Here is a 16,037-nt window from a genome sequence, read left to right as displayed (position 1 = left end):
TGAATAGGTAGGAGTAGAAATAATAGCATTAATTCTACCAACCTACTTGTACTAGAGAAAAAAAAACAAATCTATATCCAACATAATCTTCACTGCTCCAGCAAAACATGCGATTGCAATTAGCAAAAAAATGAAAAAGAATAAGTATGAGAATTAACTCTATATCAACAAATAAATTATATTTAGTAATAATGCTAAAAGTGATCCAAATAACTTGAAAGCAAATAAGGTGCAAACGTTAGGATAGGTATATCCAACATGTACCAATCAAGATTGTGGGTCGGCATTATCTTCTCTAACTAAAGTTTCCATTCTCTTAGTTTGCTTGCGGGGTCGTCCTTTATTTTTTTTTCCTCTTGGTGCTACGAACACTGCATGTGTGCCTCCTGAACATGACACTCTTCCTCTTGAACCATTTTCCTTAGGCCTGCAATATTTTAATGATAACCAAGTGATAAAACACAAACATCATTAAGTTAGAGTAGTGCTATATGTTACCTCCCAAGCTTCTTCGGTGCAGAAGAAGAGGACATTGAAGCTTGAGATTCCTCCACTACTGAATTTTTGCAAGTTTTTGCATGATGCCCAAGATCACCGCAACGCTTACATTTGTGCATCTTCTTCGATGTATTCTCATCTGTACCCCTAATTCTCTTCTTTTTAGGCCTTCTTGGAGGTCTTAGACTGAGCTTAGGAGGCAATACCTTATATCCAATATCAATTTTTATCCATTGGACCTTGTCAGGTAATGGTCCAATTTCTAATGCATAGGCAGTCTTATACTTGGCAACAGTGAAGTACTCCGAGACATAATTTTCCAAATTTGCACCTCTCATACTACAAATAAAAGCTGCAGCATGCACACAAGGAATGCCCGACACCTCCCACAGACGACAAGAGCACCTTTGTTCATTTAGAATTACTTCATGTCTTCCATTAGTCTCAATTACTTCTGCTCTATAATCACTGGTTCTATAAACATTATAATCACCTAGCTTAAGGCTAATGTCTCTTACATACTTCATTACCACAGGAACTAAATTTCCTTTCCAACGGGCAGCCATTCTCCTTCTTGCTTCCATTTTCACCATAATTTTTTGTCTTACGACATCTAATAAATCAAGAACTGGCCTATGTCTAGCCTCAGAAATCCAAGCATTGAATGACTCCGAAAGGTTGTTTGTTATATAGGAGCACTTAGCTGTGATGCCAAACTGAGATCTACTCCATAAGCCAATATTTTCAGCATTAAGATACTTGAATGCCTCCAAGCTAGCCTCCTTAATTTGATTGATGATATCGTCATGTTGGACTTTTGTATATGCCCTTGCAGCTCCCCATACCTTAATTTTAAGCCAGTCTCCTGGAAACTTTGTTTGAAAGTTTTTGTACAAGTGTCTCATGCATTTTCTATGCTCTGCTTGAGGGTATATATGTTGCACTGCTTCTTCGAGTCCCTTTTGTCGATCTGATACAAGTACTAGACCTTCTGGAGTTTGAATTGATTCTTTAAGTGCCTCCAAAAACCAAGTCCAGCTATCACTATTTTCAGATTCTGCAATACCAAAAGCAACTGGAAACAAACCATTATTTCCATCAAGTGATGTAGCAGCCATCATCACACCCCTGAACTTTTCCTTTAAGTGGCAACCATCTAGGCCTATGAAAGGCCTACAACCAGCTAAAAAGCCCGTACTGCAAGCTTGCAGACAAATAAAGAAGCGGTGGAAGTAATGCTTGTCATCAACCACATCTAACTTTAGCTTTACTACACTACCTGGGTTTCTTCTCAAAAGCTCCTCCTTGAAATCCTCCATTCTCTCAAAAGAATCTGCCCAATTACCATGAATCATAGACATGGCAAGCTCCTTTTCTCTCCAAACTCTGTGGTATGGAAGCTCAAGATGATAGAATTGCAACAATCTCCTTTTTAACTCAATAGGCGACAGGTCACCCTCTTTTCGTAGCCAACCAATGATCCTATCACATATCCAAAATTGTGTGGCCATCTTGTTGCCACATTTGTTTATAGATGAGCACGTATGAGGTTCCTTCAATTTTTTGACCTGCACATACAAACAAAATAATATATTAATACATGCAATATTTTTCATAAGCCCTGTAATTAAAAGCTAACATATTTCAACCATAATACCTGAAATGTATGACCATCACATAATAGTGAAGCATGAAGTCTCCAATTACAAGCTTCATCTTTGCAACTCACTGTCATTCTACCAGGCTCACTTTTGAGAACTCTTACGGCAAATTCATTCAATATAGCATACTGACTCAGTGCCACCTTGAACTGTTCTCGACTTGTATATTTTGTCCCTACGGCCATGTTAGGATCCACAATGTCCATCTCATATGTCTCTCCCTCATACTCTATGATATTTTCATCATCATCATCAGAATCGCTATTATAAATACTGTGATAGCTACTCTCAGAACCATAAATTTCAGTATCTGTTTCCTGCTCCTCTTGAGATAAAGTTTCATCATTTACCCCAACAAAGTCATTATTTTCAATAGCAGTAGCTAAAGTATCAATGCCTATTGTAGCTAGATGCTCATTTTCATTGTACCTTTGGTTTTCTCTTACTTCATCCTCTCGAATCTCTTCTATTGCAGTTGCAGTGCTTCTACATATTTCAATTTGATCTTGGCTGCCTAGTGTTGATTGAGAAAGTTGTATAATATTGGTCTCTTTTGTGACAAATATGAAGCACTCTTTTAAATCCTTATACTCCTCAAACAAACTCATTAATTTTTGATCTGTGTCTAATATCATGTAAGACTTAGGCATTAAATGTCTAATCACAGACCAAATCTTTATAGTCTCTTCAAGCTTCAAATTGAAGGTATGCACTATATCATCATATAGGTCCTTATAGCAAAAACAGTCAACATCAACTAACCAGCTCTTTTGTCTTCCAAAGTAGTACTTAAGTCTTGTAGAATTCTTAACCTTCTTAAAATATCCTCCAAATTTTACCTTCAATTTGAATAGTTGTTGCTCCATTTAAGAACCTGTACATTGAATAAATAAATATGCACGATATAAATTGTAAGAGAGTGTTTATCAACCAAATGTATTCTAACAAAATAAAAGAAAAAAAGAATAATATACAACCATATTATATTTCAACAATCAATCAAAAATGGGTTCGTCTTTCTTACCCCCAAATAAAGTATATGGTATACAGTTAGAAACCAAAAAATAGAGTTTCAATATAGGTTCACAGCGAAAAATAGGAATGAAATAAAATCAGCTACAACAATCATTATTGTTGTTCCAACACTTGTAATGATTATTTTTTTTGGTTCAAATTAATAGAAGAAAAATAGTATAAATCAACGAAAGAGAAGAGAGGAAAAGATGATATTGAAATACCTTTGTTTATGATCAACTTTGTTTATGATCAACAGATGGCAGAGTTTTTGAAGGTTTGAAAGATCGATTGCGTCTTTGGAGAGGAAAGATTTACAACCCAGAAATTTTTTTTCTTTATTCTTTGTTGGGTTCCAGAACAGGGAGGAAGGGGGTCGGAGATCCCGAGCGAGCGCCTCGTGATCTCGGGCAGCTCTCGCTCGCCATGTGCCGCGGGATCGCGATCTCGCCATCGCGAACGCCCGCGGGCGAACCAGCCAAGATCTCACGATCGCGTCTCCCGCGGGCGAACGCCAGCGATAGCGTCGCGATCTCGCGAACGCCCGCGATAACGTCGCGATCTCGCGGACGCCCGCGATCGGGATCCCGATTCGTGGGGGGCGGGCGGGCGCCGGGGGGTGGGGGCGGGGGTTGGGGAAGCCGGCCGCCGGGAGGGAAGCCCGCGGGGGGGTGGGGAAGCCGCCGGGAGGGGGGGAAGCCCGTGGGGGGTGGGGAAGCCGCCGGGGGGGGGGGGGGGGGGGAAGCCGCCGGGAGGGGGGGCGCCGGGGGGGGAAGCCTGCGGGGGGTGGGGAAGCCGCCGGGGGGGGGGGGGGGGCGCCGGTGGTGGGTAAGCCGGGCGCCGGGGGGGGGTGGTGAAGCCGGGCCGGGGGGGGGGGTGGCGCGGGGAACCCAGGCGCGGGGGTGTGGAGGTGGAAGAGTTAAGGGTAATAATGTCATTTCGAATTTTATTTTTATTTTTAATTAATATAAATATAATTTTTTTAAACACCGTTAGAACAACCGTTACATTAGGATATTTGTACAATAACAGAATTTTACGAGGGTATACATGCAAATATCAATTTTGGAAGGGTATTCACACAAAATCTAACATTTAGAAGGGTATCTATGCAAAAAATCCTAGTTCAAATATACGTAGATGACATAATTTTTGGTGCCATTAATGATAATCTTTGCAAAGAGTTTGCTAAATTAATGCAAGGAGAATTCGAGATGAGTATGATAGGAGAACTAAATTTCTTTCTCAGATTACAAATCAAGCAAACTAAGAAAGGTATCTTAATTCATCAAACTAAGTACACAAAGAAAATATTAAAGAAGTTTGGGAATGAAAATCACAAGGGAATAGGCACCCCAATGAATCCCACTAGTAAGCTAGACAAAGATGAAAAAGAAAAAAGTATAGATATAAAGCTTTATAGAGGCTTAATTGGATCTTTCTTTACCTTACTGCTAGTAGGCCAGACATAGTGTTTAGTGTGGAAATATGTGCTAGATACCAATCAGATCCTAAGGAGTCACATCTAAGTGCTGTCAAAAGAATTCTTAGATATTTAAGAGCAACCACAAACATAGGTTTATGGTACTCTAGAGACTCCTATTAAGATTTATTTGCATATTCTGATGCAGATTTTGCTGGTTGCAAATTGGATAGAAAGAGCACTAGTGGAACATGTCAATTTTTAGAAAATAACTTAGTATCATGGTTTAGCAAAAAGCAGAAGTCGGTAGCATTGTCAACGGCTGAGGCCGAATATATAGCTGCCGGGAGTTACTGTGCTCAAGTACTATAGCTCAAGCAACAACTAGAGGACTATGGAATTAAACTAGACAACATTCCTATAAAGTGTGATAACACTAGTGCCATTAACCTTACTAAAAATCCGGTTCAGCACTCTAAAGCCAAACATATTGAAATAAGATATCATTTCATTAGAGATCATGTGCAAAATGGGAACATATGTATTGAGCATGTATGTACTGAGAAACAATTAGCTGACATATTCACAAAACTTTTAAGTGAAGATAGATTTTGCATGCTTAGAAGGGAATTAGGCATATGTAATCCTTTTGATTGAGGAGATATAAAAAGGAACAAGTTGTCTCATGACACTCTCCTCCCATTTCGAAAAATCCATGAAATATTAGTCAAACTAGTCATCTATAGATTCTTTACTCATGTATCATTGTCCCATAAAGAATTTGTAAGGATTGGAGGAAAGGAAGAATTTTTTAAAAAAAAGAAAGAGAAAAAAAATTTTCTGAACTGGGGCCGACCCAAGCCAGAATGGGGTCGACCCCACGTTGAGTCGATCCAAGAAAAATCTGGGGTCGACCCAACGGTGGGACCCTATTTTTAAAAGAGGGACCCATGAGTTATTTTAGGGCACTGTTTCATCTTGTCCTCTTCCTAAAATCCTATTTTCCACTTTCCAATCCCTTCCAATCATCTCCAAACAGTGCTAGATTGCTTCTCTACACCGTTAGATCAAGACCTAAGGAAGGATTTGGTGAAAATGGGACCCAAGCGAGCCGTTGCTAAGAGATTCGGAAGAGTTTCACGGCCAACCCGTGTCGATAGACATGTTAGAGAGTCTTCTACAGTACCCTCACAAGGTGAGACACGTGTAGAGCCTCCTCCTCCTCCTTCCCCTTCAGTTCAACTTGCTAAATATGCGGGGAGAGCGGTAACCACGGGGAGAAGGATCTACTCCGAATTTTTGGATCAAGAAGGGTTCCGGTTGGGGGATTGGATCCGAAGGCAAGGATAGGAGTATCTTTGCTCCCAAGATTTGTTGACCTACCCGGGCTTGGTTCGTGAGTTCTACGCGTTCTTAAAAGTTGGACCGAAAAGGCTTGTGTCCGAGGTCCGAGGTGTACGGGTTAGGATTTCGGAAGAAAGTTTGAGTGAGTTGCTTCATCTCCTCTGCGAAGGTGCAACTCCAGAAAGGCCGGAAAGCAAGTTGAGAGCTCTACAGTTGATCTTTGAGAACGATGATTTTGACTATTCTGAGAATATGATAGCGAGCTCCCTATCAGCTGAGATGAGGTTGTTGCACAACTCCATAGGTCGGATTCTGTTTCCGAAAAGTGGAAGATTCGATCATATATCTGAGAGAGATTTGGTCATTATGGAGCACGTTATTAAGGGCATTCCCCTGAACCTCCCAGCTATGATGATCAGGCAGATGAGAGAGGCTATATGTAAGTCAAGAGTTTCCCTGCCCCATGGTATGATACTCACCCTGGTCTTCCGACAATATGATATATCTGTGGAGGGAGAGATCTCCAGGCATCTGCTATTCACTGACACTTACACTGCACGGTCCCTAGTTCGCATGGATTATGAGAAGGTGAACGGACAGTGGGTGCGAGGAGGAGCAAGGATACATGCACCAGAGGGTGATACACCAGAGGTTGGAGACCCCATCCCTAAGGCTGAGGTACCTGAGGATCATCCTACGGCACCTTCAGAGGCTGGCCCATCGTCATCCGTACCCACAGGGTGCACAGAGGATTTTTGGAGTAGGATGACTGAGCTTGTGTCAGCTTAGGTAAGGACTCTCTCTGATGGATTGATGAGCAGGATGGACACTATGACTGCTGAGCTTAGCGACCTCAGAGAGGAGGTGGGAGCATTACGGAGAGAGAGAGGCTCATGGTCCATCTGTGCCCCGAGCAGCTGAGTCGGAGGTTTCGGCACAGAGTCATCCAGCTCAGTGAGGTCCACACCAGACTCAGTCCCATCAAGCTCGACCTCCCCTCGCCACTTATGCTAGGAGGATGAGGACAAGATCACAGCCCTTAGATACGCCCTAGGCTGATGTTGGCATTATGATTAGTGCCTAGGATTTATCTAGCTCTCATATGTATTTTGCTTTGTTCATGTACTTTGCACTTTGATTGAAGAACATTGTATCTTTTTTTGGCATTAATGTACTACAATGTTCCATTTTGATCAATGAAACTTGACTGTTTATTATTTACTGCGTCTACTTATCTATTGCCATGCACCTATTTGATGATAACAAAAAGGGGGAGAAGTAAGGAAAGAAAGAAGTTGTAATAAGATGACAAACAAGGTTGAAAATTATAATAGGAGATAATATACACTTAAGGGGGAGCGATATGTAACAATGAAAATGTTAAAGTCTAAACTTTCAATCAAATTTCAGAATTTGGCACATACCTCTCATACCTCGATACATAATCTGAAACTCTTGCTTTATCTCAAATTTTTGAAGTTTCATCTTTAACCAAATATAAAAGAAAGGAGGAGAAAATCAAAAGTTCAAATTGGCAATATTTGGATGAAAAAGGGGAAGACTTCACTCTCAAATTTGAAAAGCTGAAATTCAGCAACTTGAGCTCTTCTAAAACTAATTTTAAGATAAGTATCAATCTGCTCATACTCAATATTTTGTGATCATCAAAAAGGGGGAGATTGAGGATGATAGTGGTATTTTGATGATTAACACAACTATTAAGAGAATATCTAATTAAATACTACAAGTTAACATGATACATCATTACTGAGTTCGTCACTCTCGGTACATTAGAAGAATGAGATCAAGATGTATTTCAATGATTAATAATGAGATAAAATTTGCGATAGAAAAGGGATAGTGAATTCTAAATTCTAATTCGGCAAAGTTTCAAGTGAAACGTACTCTTAAAGGGACAATAGTAATTTTCATTGTTAAGAGTATGTAGTACTACCATGGCATACATTCAAAATTGCTTGAAGTATATTTCATTGATTGTATGGATGAATCTAACCTTAAGTTGCAGCAAAGTATGGAATGAGTCGACCCCAAGATTGGTGGAGTCGACCCCGGCACATCATGGAACCATCAGGCACACTTCTGCAAAAATGGCACGGATGACAGTAGTTGAATCGGCCCCATCTTCAAGCCTCAAGAAAACAAGCCTCTGGAATTTACTGAGAGGGTCGACCCCACCCTTCCTCGAGTCGACCCCAGATTGAGTCGACCCCAATGGAGTCGACCCCAACTGAACATGAGTCGACCCCAAGGATGTGTCGTTCAAAACTATATCTCTGAAATCCCTGAGAGGGTCGACCCCAATAGAACTTGAGTCGACCCCAATGGAACTTGAGTCGACCCCAAAAAGTGTTGAGTCGACCCCAGTGAAAAACGGCTGAAATATAAGGTTCTGTGTTTCCTGAGAGGGTCGACCCCAATGTAGCAAGAGTCGACCCTAGTGAAAGTTGGGTCGACCCCAGTGAAAGTTGAGTCGACCCCAAGTCTGATGAACAGTGGTTTGAGTCGACCCCAGAAAAATTTGGGTCGACCCCAGCACGGGCAGAAGCATAACGGCTAGTTCTGCAGAAGTACTTTTTGTCCTCCCAACAGTAAGTAACGGCTAGTTTTTGAAATCTAATCAATGGGGGCAGTTCAATGGATGAGGAAAACTATTTAAAGTGACACTATTCATCAGAGAAAACATCCTTTTGAAAAATATCAAAGCTTACACAAGAAAGACAAGAGCTCTAATTTTTTTCATCCAAGTGCTTCACTCAAAGAGTCAAAAGGAAGTGGTTGAGCAGATTCTAAGGAACATTAAGAGCTCCATCAACCCTTGAAGAGTGAAGCAATCTTGACAAAGAAGAGAGAAGTGTCATCAAGCGATAACTATATTCTAAACTCTTTTTTGTAGCTTATAATTGTTATATTGGCTCATCTAGGATTTCAACTTTCTTCTTCTTTTTAATCACCTTGTAAAGGTTTGTTGGTGAGCCCGTAAAACCAACGGTGTAGGTTTGTTGGTGAACCCGTAAAACCAATTGTGAAGGTTCGTTGGTGAGCCCGTAAAACCAACATAGGTTCTTGGTGATCCCGGAAAACTAAAGTGTAAAGATTTTTAGATTTGAGCCTGGAAAATAATCCAACTGTAATCCGCGGGATTATAGTGAATTCCGAAGGGGTTGCTTGGAGAGTGGACGTAGGTGCTTAGGAGAGCATCGAACCATTATACTTCTTATATGTTTGCATTGTGTATTGTCTTAATTTTACTCGCTCATCAATTGACTCAATTAAGATAGTAAAAATTTAGAGAAACCAATTCATCCCCCCCTCTTGGCTTGTCACCTTGGGCAACAGATAGAGATTTCTCTACTTCTCTATCACCTCGAACAACTTCTTCTCCATCAGGTTCTTCACCATCTCTGCCCTCTCCCCTATAAAATCCTAATACTAGACCTCGACACTATCGCCTCTAGGACAACAATCCTTAGGTTAGTATCCAAAAAAACCTAGACCTCAACGGCCTTCTCCTATAAGACGCTCTCGTGGGCGACGAGCACTCAAAGGAAGTCAATGAGCATGGTCAGCACATGGAGGTGAATGCCTTGAGCGACAAGGTTCTCACTACCACCTTGCCTATGATCAATGACAACAACGGTGTCATGCACCTTGGGGCCCTTGGCACGAAGTGGGGCAACAGTCTCAAGGTTGGAGGTGTCGTTGGTGATGACGTCCTTGATGACAAGGCAGATCCAGTCGAGGTGAAAGACGTCCTCAATGGTGTGGCCAATGCCTTAGTCCATGATCTCCGTGCAACTCATGACCATGGCAAGAGATGGAGAGAATAGCATCGATGAGAATGGAGGTGTAGGGGATGCCACCAATAAGGTCGAAGGCGGTGACAGGAGCGGCAGAGGTGACAGTGGAGAAGAGAATGTCGATGATGCGAGAGAGGAGAGAGGGAAAGGAGATGATGAGGCAGAGAACAATGTAGATGGGGAGGTGATGTCAAATTTAAACTAACTTGAAGGTGTCGGACTTAAGCTTGAAAGGATTTGACCACCTCAATCTCGTGAAGCTCTAAGATTAGTGCTTCCATTCTAATGAAGCAGACAAGGAGAGAGGGAGGGAAGCAATAGACTTCTTGAGGGAGGAGAGGGTGATATGGTGGAGGTTGTGGCAAGCCTGGAGGTAGCCATTCTAGGACTCAAAGAGGTTGGGGCCGATCATGGTGGAGGAGGGGAGGGAGGAGGGCTTGGTGGCTATAGAGATGTCGGATTGGAGGGAGTAGAGGGAAAAGATGAGAATAGAGGGAGGAGAGCTTTTGGGATTCTTAACAGAAGGTGGAGTGGCAGATAAAGTGGACATTCTTGGAGTCTAGAGAGGAGAAAGAGGTGTTGGAAGAGGAGGTAGGAGTGAGAAAAGATGAGAAGAGGAGAAAAAGGTATTAAGTTGAGACCTGGTGACATGGCTTGAAGACAATCTAGAGAGGTTAGGTGGCAGAAGTAGGTACAACGGATGAACGACTGAGATGGAGAAGAGTTGAATAGGGAGGACCCTAGGCTGTCGGATGTGGAGAGAAGATCAGGGATGATATGCCCTAGAGCAAATCTTCAGCAAATAGAAACTATCACATAACAATGGTAGGTAAAATTATTCTTTATGATAGCGTCTTAATGGTGCAGATGAGCCTTGGACTACATTAAACCACTTAACTAACTTTAGGGGCTCATTTGAAACTTTTTAAACTCGACGGCTACTAAGTAAAAATAGTCCCAAGTTAAGGAGGTAGCCATGTAATTTTCCCCTTTTCTTTATCTTCGTGAATTTATGATATCATTGGTGACCATGATTATAGATACCAAAGCATGCAAATCATGGGAAATGCAGTTGACTTTCATCTTAAAATCCATATATGAGTGTAAGCCGGGGAAAAAATATTTACATGGTTGCCACATACTTGGCCAGGCCAAGGCAAAGAAATCAGTTTCCTACTAGAATGCCTTTCTTTTGTATTCTTCCCAGAGTCGATGAATGAATGAAGCAAAGAAAAGCTTGCTAACAACCACCACATGGGAAATGAAGGCATGAACCACAATATAAACTTCTAAAAGACACAACAGATTGCGATGTTTGCTTGTTAAATTGACAACAAGATACAATTGCCAACTAGTCTCAGTAAAGTAGTATTAACTACTAGATAGTAAAGTTTTTTTCTGATGAAGAACAAGATGGTAGATTTTAAGACATCAGAGCTTGCATCAGATTTGTAAAATGGGTAACATATTTACAAGTCTCCCTACAGCATTCAGATTGGAACATTCTTGCATATCTGATGCTTAGAATATCCAAACTTAACTAGCGCATGGAATGTCAAAATAATCTATAGGAACATGAGTCATCAGAATGATCAATGTATTCCTGTCAGATGCCCTAAAAATGACTGACAGAGGCAGACTCTCCCCAACCATCATTGTCGTCATCGTCATGCCCTGCTTCAATTACTCATTAATGTCAGCAACCTGGAGCTGCCCCATCCCAACCCTCCTCTTCAAAGTGTGTGCAGGTGTCTAAGTCCATTCAGTTTCAGAAAGGACTATTAACATTGGTTGTGTTCAGTACAATCAGATTCCAAGCTCTCGCCAGTAATCAAGCTAAAATATTAGTTGCATTCTATTAACACCAGAGAACCAGAGACCAACTAAATTTTCAGATAGCTGACAATCAAAATATGAGAGGCATAATATTTTCTTTCAGCTCATTTTTCTTTCCTAGCCATAACATTGGTCCATTTAAAACTACATACAGTGGTAATCATGGACAGGACTGTGCAACTAATTTCATCCGAAACTGCGTGAAGATCTGCTAATTATACAAAATCACACCTTGCATACGATTTTTCTTGCTACCGGAAGCCAAGCCTGATTGCTAGTTTTTCAAACCAGAGTCGGTACACAGCACCATGTAAGGATTAAATTTGATCTCGAGGACACGATATCTAGGCAACAGGCTATTAGCTTGACTACTTTGAGATGCCTTTCAATACCAGCCAAGTCCTAGCTTTCTGGAATTGCCAAAGGGTACTGCTAAAATGTTCCATTGAGTTCCCGGACCAAGCCTCAGCTAATATCCAACATCATGCAGCCACCAAATGATAAGAAACTCAGGCAAGCAATCTCATTCGACTGCAGGCTGTAAACAACAACAGACTGCATGCAGAGGACAATTATTGAGAAGGTATTTAATAAATCAGTTGAAACGTTAACTTGACTGAAAGGAGGGAAATATTTGCAATTTGGGTTTCAGTTGGTAGCCTACCCAAAGCAACTTCAGCTGGAAAGTCACAGATGTTGGCATAAATTTGGAGTAAGGTTTCAGAAACAACAATATCCTAAAGAAAAGAACCAGCATAGAAACAGTTATTTACCATTATAACAGAAATACCAGCTGTTATTTTCTGAGGGACTGGAACTTTTGGGAATACAACAATGGTTGCTATGATGGCCATAATATAATAGTCATTGGTATCCATCATGCAGAAATAACAGATAATAATCGTAAAATAAAAGAATTATTAGATTTTGTCACTGTTCAAATGATCGAATATTTTATTTTGTGGCAACATAGAGATTTGAATTTTGAATATTATCGTATTCCATCTCTCACCATTGGTTAACACTTGTAAATATCTTCCATCAACTTATTTTACATATCCCATTAGTCTTACCACCAAACATCTGGGCATTTCAACTATGTAAATTTACAATGGAAATTTATTATTTTGAACATTTCCTATTTAAAACTACATATCCAGCATATCAATACTGCCAAAGCAAGATAATTGTCCAGTTACTGTTCTCAAAATTTACACACTCAAGGCGAAAAGAGTTGAGGCTTTTAGTAGTTTCAACTGAAGCAGAAAATTTCATGAAGTACTTGCCTCTCAGCAAGTCTGAGGACTTGAACAGAGATCTACAAATCTGAGTAGCTTCTGATTTCCAACATTGAACATTTCTTAGGGTGGTTTTACATAGTAGAATATATTTTATTTACACACTGTTCCTTGTTCCTATGAAACAAGAAATTTCAGCCATTGTGGAACAGAATTATCTAATCTAGGGATCAGCTATTCTAGATAAAGTAATACCCCCTCCCTGCAAAATATAAAACATGCATGCACACAAATATATGCAACGGCACATGTACATGCATACCTGCACACCCTCACGGCACTCCAATCCAAGGAAAACAAGAAACTGCTGAACAGCCTCTATAATTTTAGTTTCAATGCCTCTATTTGATTTACACTGAGCTTCAATCCAAGTACTTTTGTGAGATTCATGACAATTTAATGCGAAGAAAATACTGAGCTTCAAGAGGAATTAGAAGATGTAATGACTAGCATATTCCAAAAGAATAGAAGACAATTATATTGGTCGACATATGAGGTTTAATACCTTTCTCAACATGTAAGACATTGGAAAAACAAATTATAAGTTCCACTGCATGGTACAAGAGTTTGGTCTATAGCCCCTTCACTGTTGAAATCATGTTGCTGCAACTCTTCAAGCGAACAACTGAAGTTTTAATATAGATCATTGGCTTTGGAATGTGGAACTCACATCAAGCTGCTAATAACCGGAGCCATTCAAACTATGTGTATCCTTTAGTCTCAATTTCTTAGAAAGTTAAATAATTTATATTAAAATTTTGTAAACAAATACATAAACACTTTATGATATGGTGTTAGTAAAGTAAAAGTAAAACAGCATATATTCTCATGACAAGGTTCAAGCCAAACAGATTCCAAACAGCATATTTTGAATTATTAAAAATGCTAATTGGGTAGTCCTGCAATCAGATTTGGATCCAACAAGGAATCAAAAGACATATCAGGTCCAGAACTTCCATTGTCCTCCATAATCTTGCATAGTCCTCCATAATTCAGCATTAATCAATAGAGATTATTGCATAATTGGACAACCTGTAGAACTGTCCAGGTTAAATTTATTGCATGAATATCTGTGTATCAGAAGAGGACCGGAAGATTGGGCATCACAAGCAAAACACAAGATGAATCAAATTCAAGTAGCTCCAATTTCAGAAACAGATTCCATCCAATCAAGATTGGAACACATGAAAGAGATTGATGCTCTGTAGAGATTGATGCTCTATATTACATGAAAATATAGTACCCTCAGAGACAAAACAAAAAGATACAAGAGAATTGTGATCTGGGACACCTAAAACAATATATTGTCAAAAAAAAATAATAAATGTAAAAAATTCACATCCAAGGAGCTCCAAACTCAAAACCAACACAACACCTAATATAAATGAGATGAAGCTAAACAGACTGCGAAAAGATACAATAAGAGGAGGCCTCAAACCAGAGCATAGAGGTCAGGGACAAAGGAGTACCACCGAAATCCACAGCTCCACTTCTCTGGCAGCATCGGGCATCGCGGCAGCCAATGCCAGGTACCCCTCGCCACCTTGTAGAAGAGCACCTCCGGCCAGGTGGTGCAGCAGACGCACACCAGCCCCTCATGCCAGAGGCAGTACACATGGGAATAGTTATGGTAGCAGACCGACACAAACTTCCGGCACATCATCTCCGGCAGTCGGCCTACCTCCTCCCAAGCTCTCGCCTTTCCTTTTCCATCCTTCCCCACCAGCTCCCACACCCTCAAACTCCTCGATATCCCGTCCCTCCCGACCCCACCGACGAGGTAGAGCCGGTTTCCACCGTCGCCCACCAGCCGCACGAAGGCTAGCTCGGTCGGGAGACTGGGAGAGGCCATCGGCTCCCACTTCCCGGACTGGAGGTCGAAGCCAACGACGGAGAAGGGCTCGTGGGTGGTGAAATAAAGGGCACCGTCGAAAAAGACACCTTCTTGGTGGGAATTGCCGCGGTCTAGGATGAGGTCGAAGCCGGGGAATCGGGTCCAGGCGAAGGAAGCGGAATCGTAGACGAATACAGAGTTAGAAGAGGAGGATGGGAGGAAGATCTTGTAGCCGTGGGGGGTAGAGGAGGGGAGGGAGACGAGGGTGGCATCGGATAAGGGGTCGGAGGTGGGTAAAGGTACGAACTTTGAGGTTTTTGTGAGGAGATTGGAGATGAGAAGAGAGGAGGGGCGCGAGGGAAGGAGGGAGAAGCAGAGGAGGCCGTAGGAGGAGGAGAGGAGCTGGGAAGGGGAGGCGGCGGCAGAGGGGAGGAGGCGGAGGGGGCGCCAGCCGTCGGCGAAGGAGTCGTAGAGGTGGAGGAAGCGGTTGGAGAACTGAGGGTGGGAGAGGAGGAGGAAGGCAGGGGAGGAGGAAGGGGAGTGGAGGAGGGAGAGGAAGGAGGGGGAGAGGAGGAGGGAGTGGAAGCGTTTGCAGGTGGGACGGAGGGCGACGAGGGTGTGGAGGGGGAGTAGGGCCAGGATGAGGTCTAGAAGCTCGTCAGGGAGCCGTCCCCAAATCGCCGGCTCCATCTCCTCCTCCCTCCCCGCAGCCGCAGCCGGCGGCGGCGGCGGTGGGGGTGGCGTTTTCGCTCTGGCTATCGGCATCGTTTGTTCTTTTCTCTCTCTTCTCGGCACCCTATCCTCTGTTCTTCGTTCTCTCGCTCTCCCTCGCCCTCTCATATGGAGAGAAGAATGTTTCGTCTGGGGTGGTTGGTCTCGCACGGCGGGGTTTGGGCTTGTCTTCAGGCGGAGAGCGGTTAATGACGGAGAGATAGAGGTGGGATAAATTTTTGTGGTGATGGGAATAAATGGAGCGGAGATTTCAGGGGAATTGGGCTCGAATAGGGGGAGGGATGGACGAGATCAAACAATGGGCGACGGAAGGGTACGAGGAGAGGGAGAAGTAGGCAGGCGTCAACGGTAGGGGGGGTTGGGGGGCGGCCCATAGCTTTTTCTAAGACCAGCAGAAGTGTATCTTGAAATTTTACAATGAGCCAACTGCCCTTTTGGCGTGAATGAAAATGAACCAACAACATTCATCTAAGCTTATTTTTTACCTAAATTCCGACTAATATTTATATCTAGATAGAATATATAAAAAATAGATATAAACATGAATAGATAAATATTTATTCATATCAAAATATTCGA

General features: G+C 42.0%; 1 protein-coding gene and 1 pseudogene across 1 annotated transcript; both read right to left on the bottom strand.

Moving 5' to 3' along the window:
* Positions 1-494: 494 nt before the first annotated feature.
* Positions 495-3,230, bottom strand: LOC120112518 (uncharacterized; annotated as a pseudogene).
* Positions 3,231-11,673: 8,443 nt separating this feature from the next.
* On the bottom strand, positions 11,674-15,809 carry LOC120107549 (Galactose oxidase/kelch repeat superfamily protein). The gene has a single exon (XM_039120867.3). It carries the CDS (start codon positions 15,564-15,566, stop codon positions 14,325-14,327), a length of 1,242 nt encoding a protein of 413 aa, XP_038976795.2. The 5' UTR covers positions 15,567-15,809; the 3' UTR covers positions 11,674-14,324.
* Between the last annotated feature and the right edge of the window lie 228 nt (positions 15,810-16,037).

This window comes from Phoenix dactylifera, chromosome 15 (assembly GCF_051530095.1).
Source record: "Phoenix dactylifera cultivar Ajwa chromosome 15, Ajwa_hap1_PhDact_Kaust_v1.1, whole genome shotgun sequence".
NCBI lineage: Eukaryota > Viridiplantae > Streptophyta > Magnoliopsida > Arecales > Arecaceae > Phoenix > Phoenix dactylifera.
The sequence above is the reverse complement of the archived record's forward strand: the minus strand, read 5'-3'. Positions and strand labels throughout refer to the sequence as shown.

Coding starts and splice junctions, on each gene's coding strand:
- LOC120107549 (XM_039120867.3), bottom strand. CDS start 15,566: ATGAGAGGGCGAGGGAGAGCGAGAGAACGAAGAACAGAGGATAGGGTG.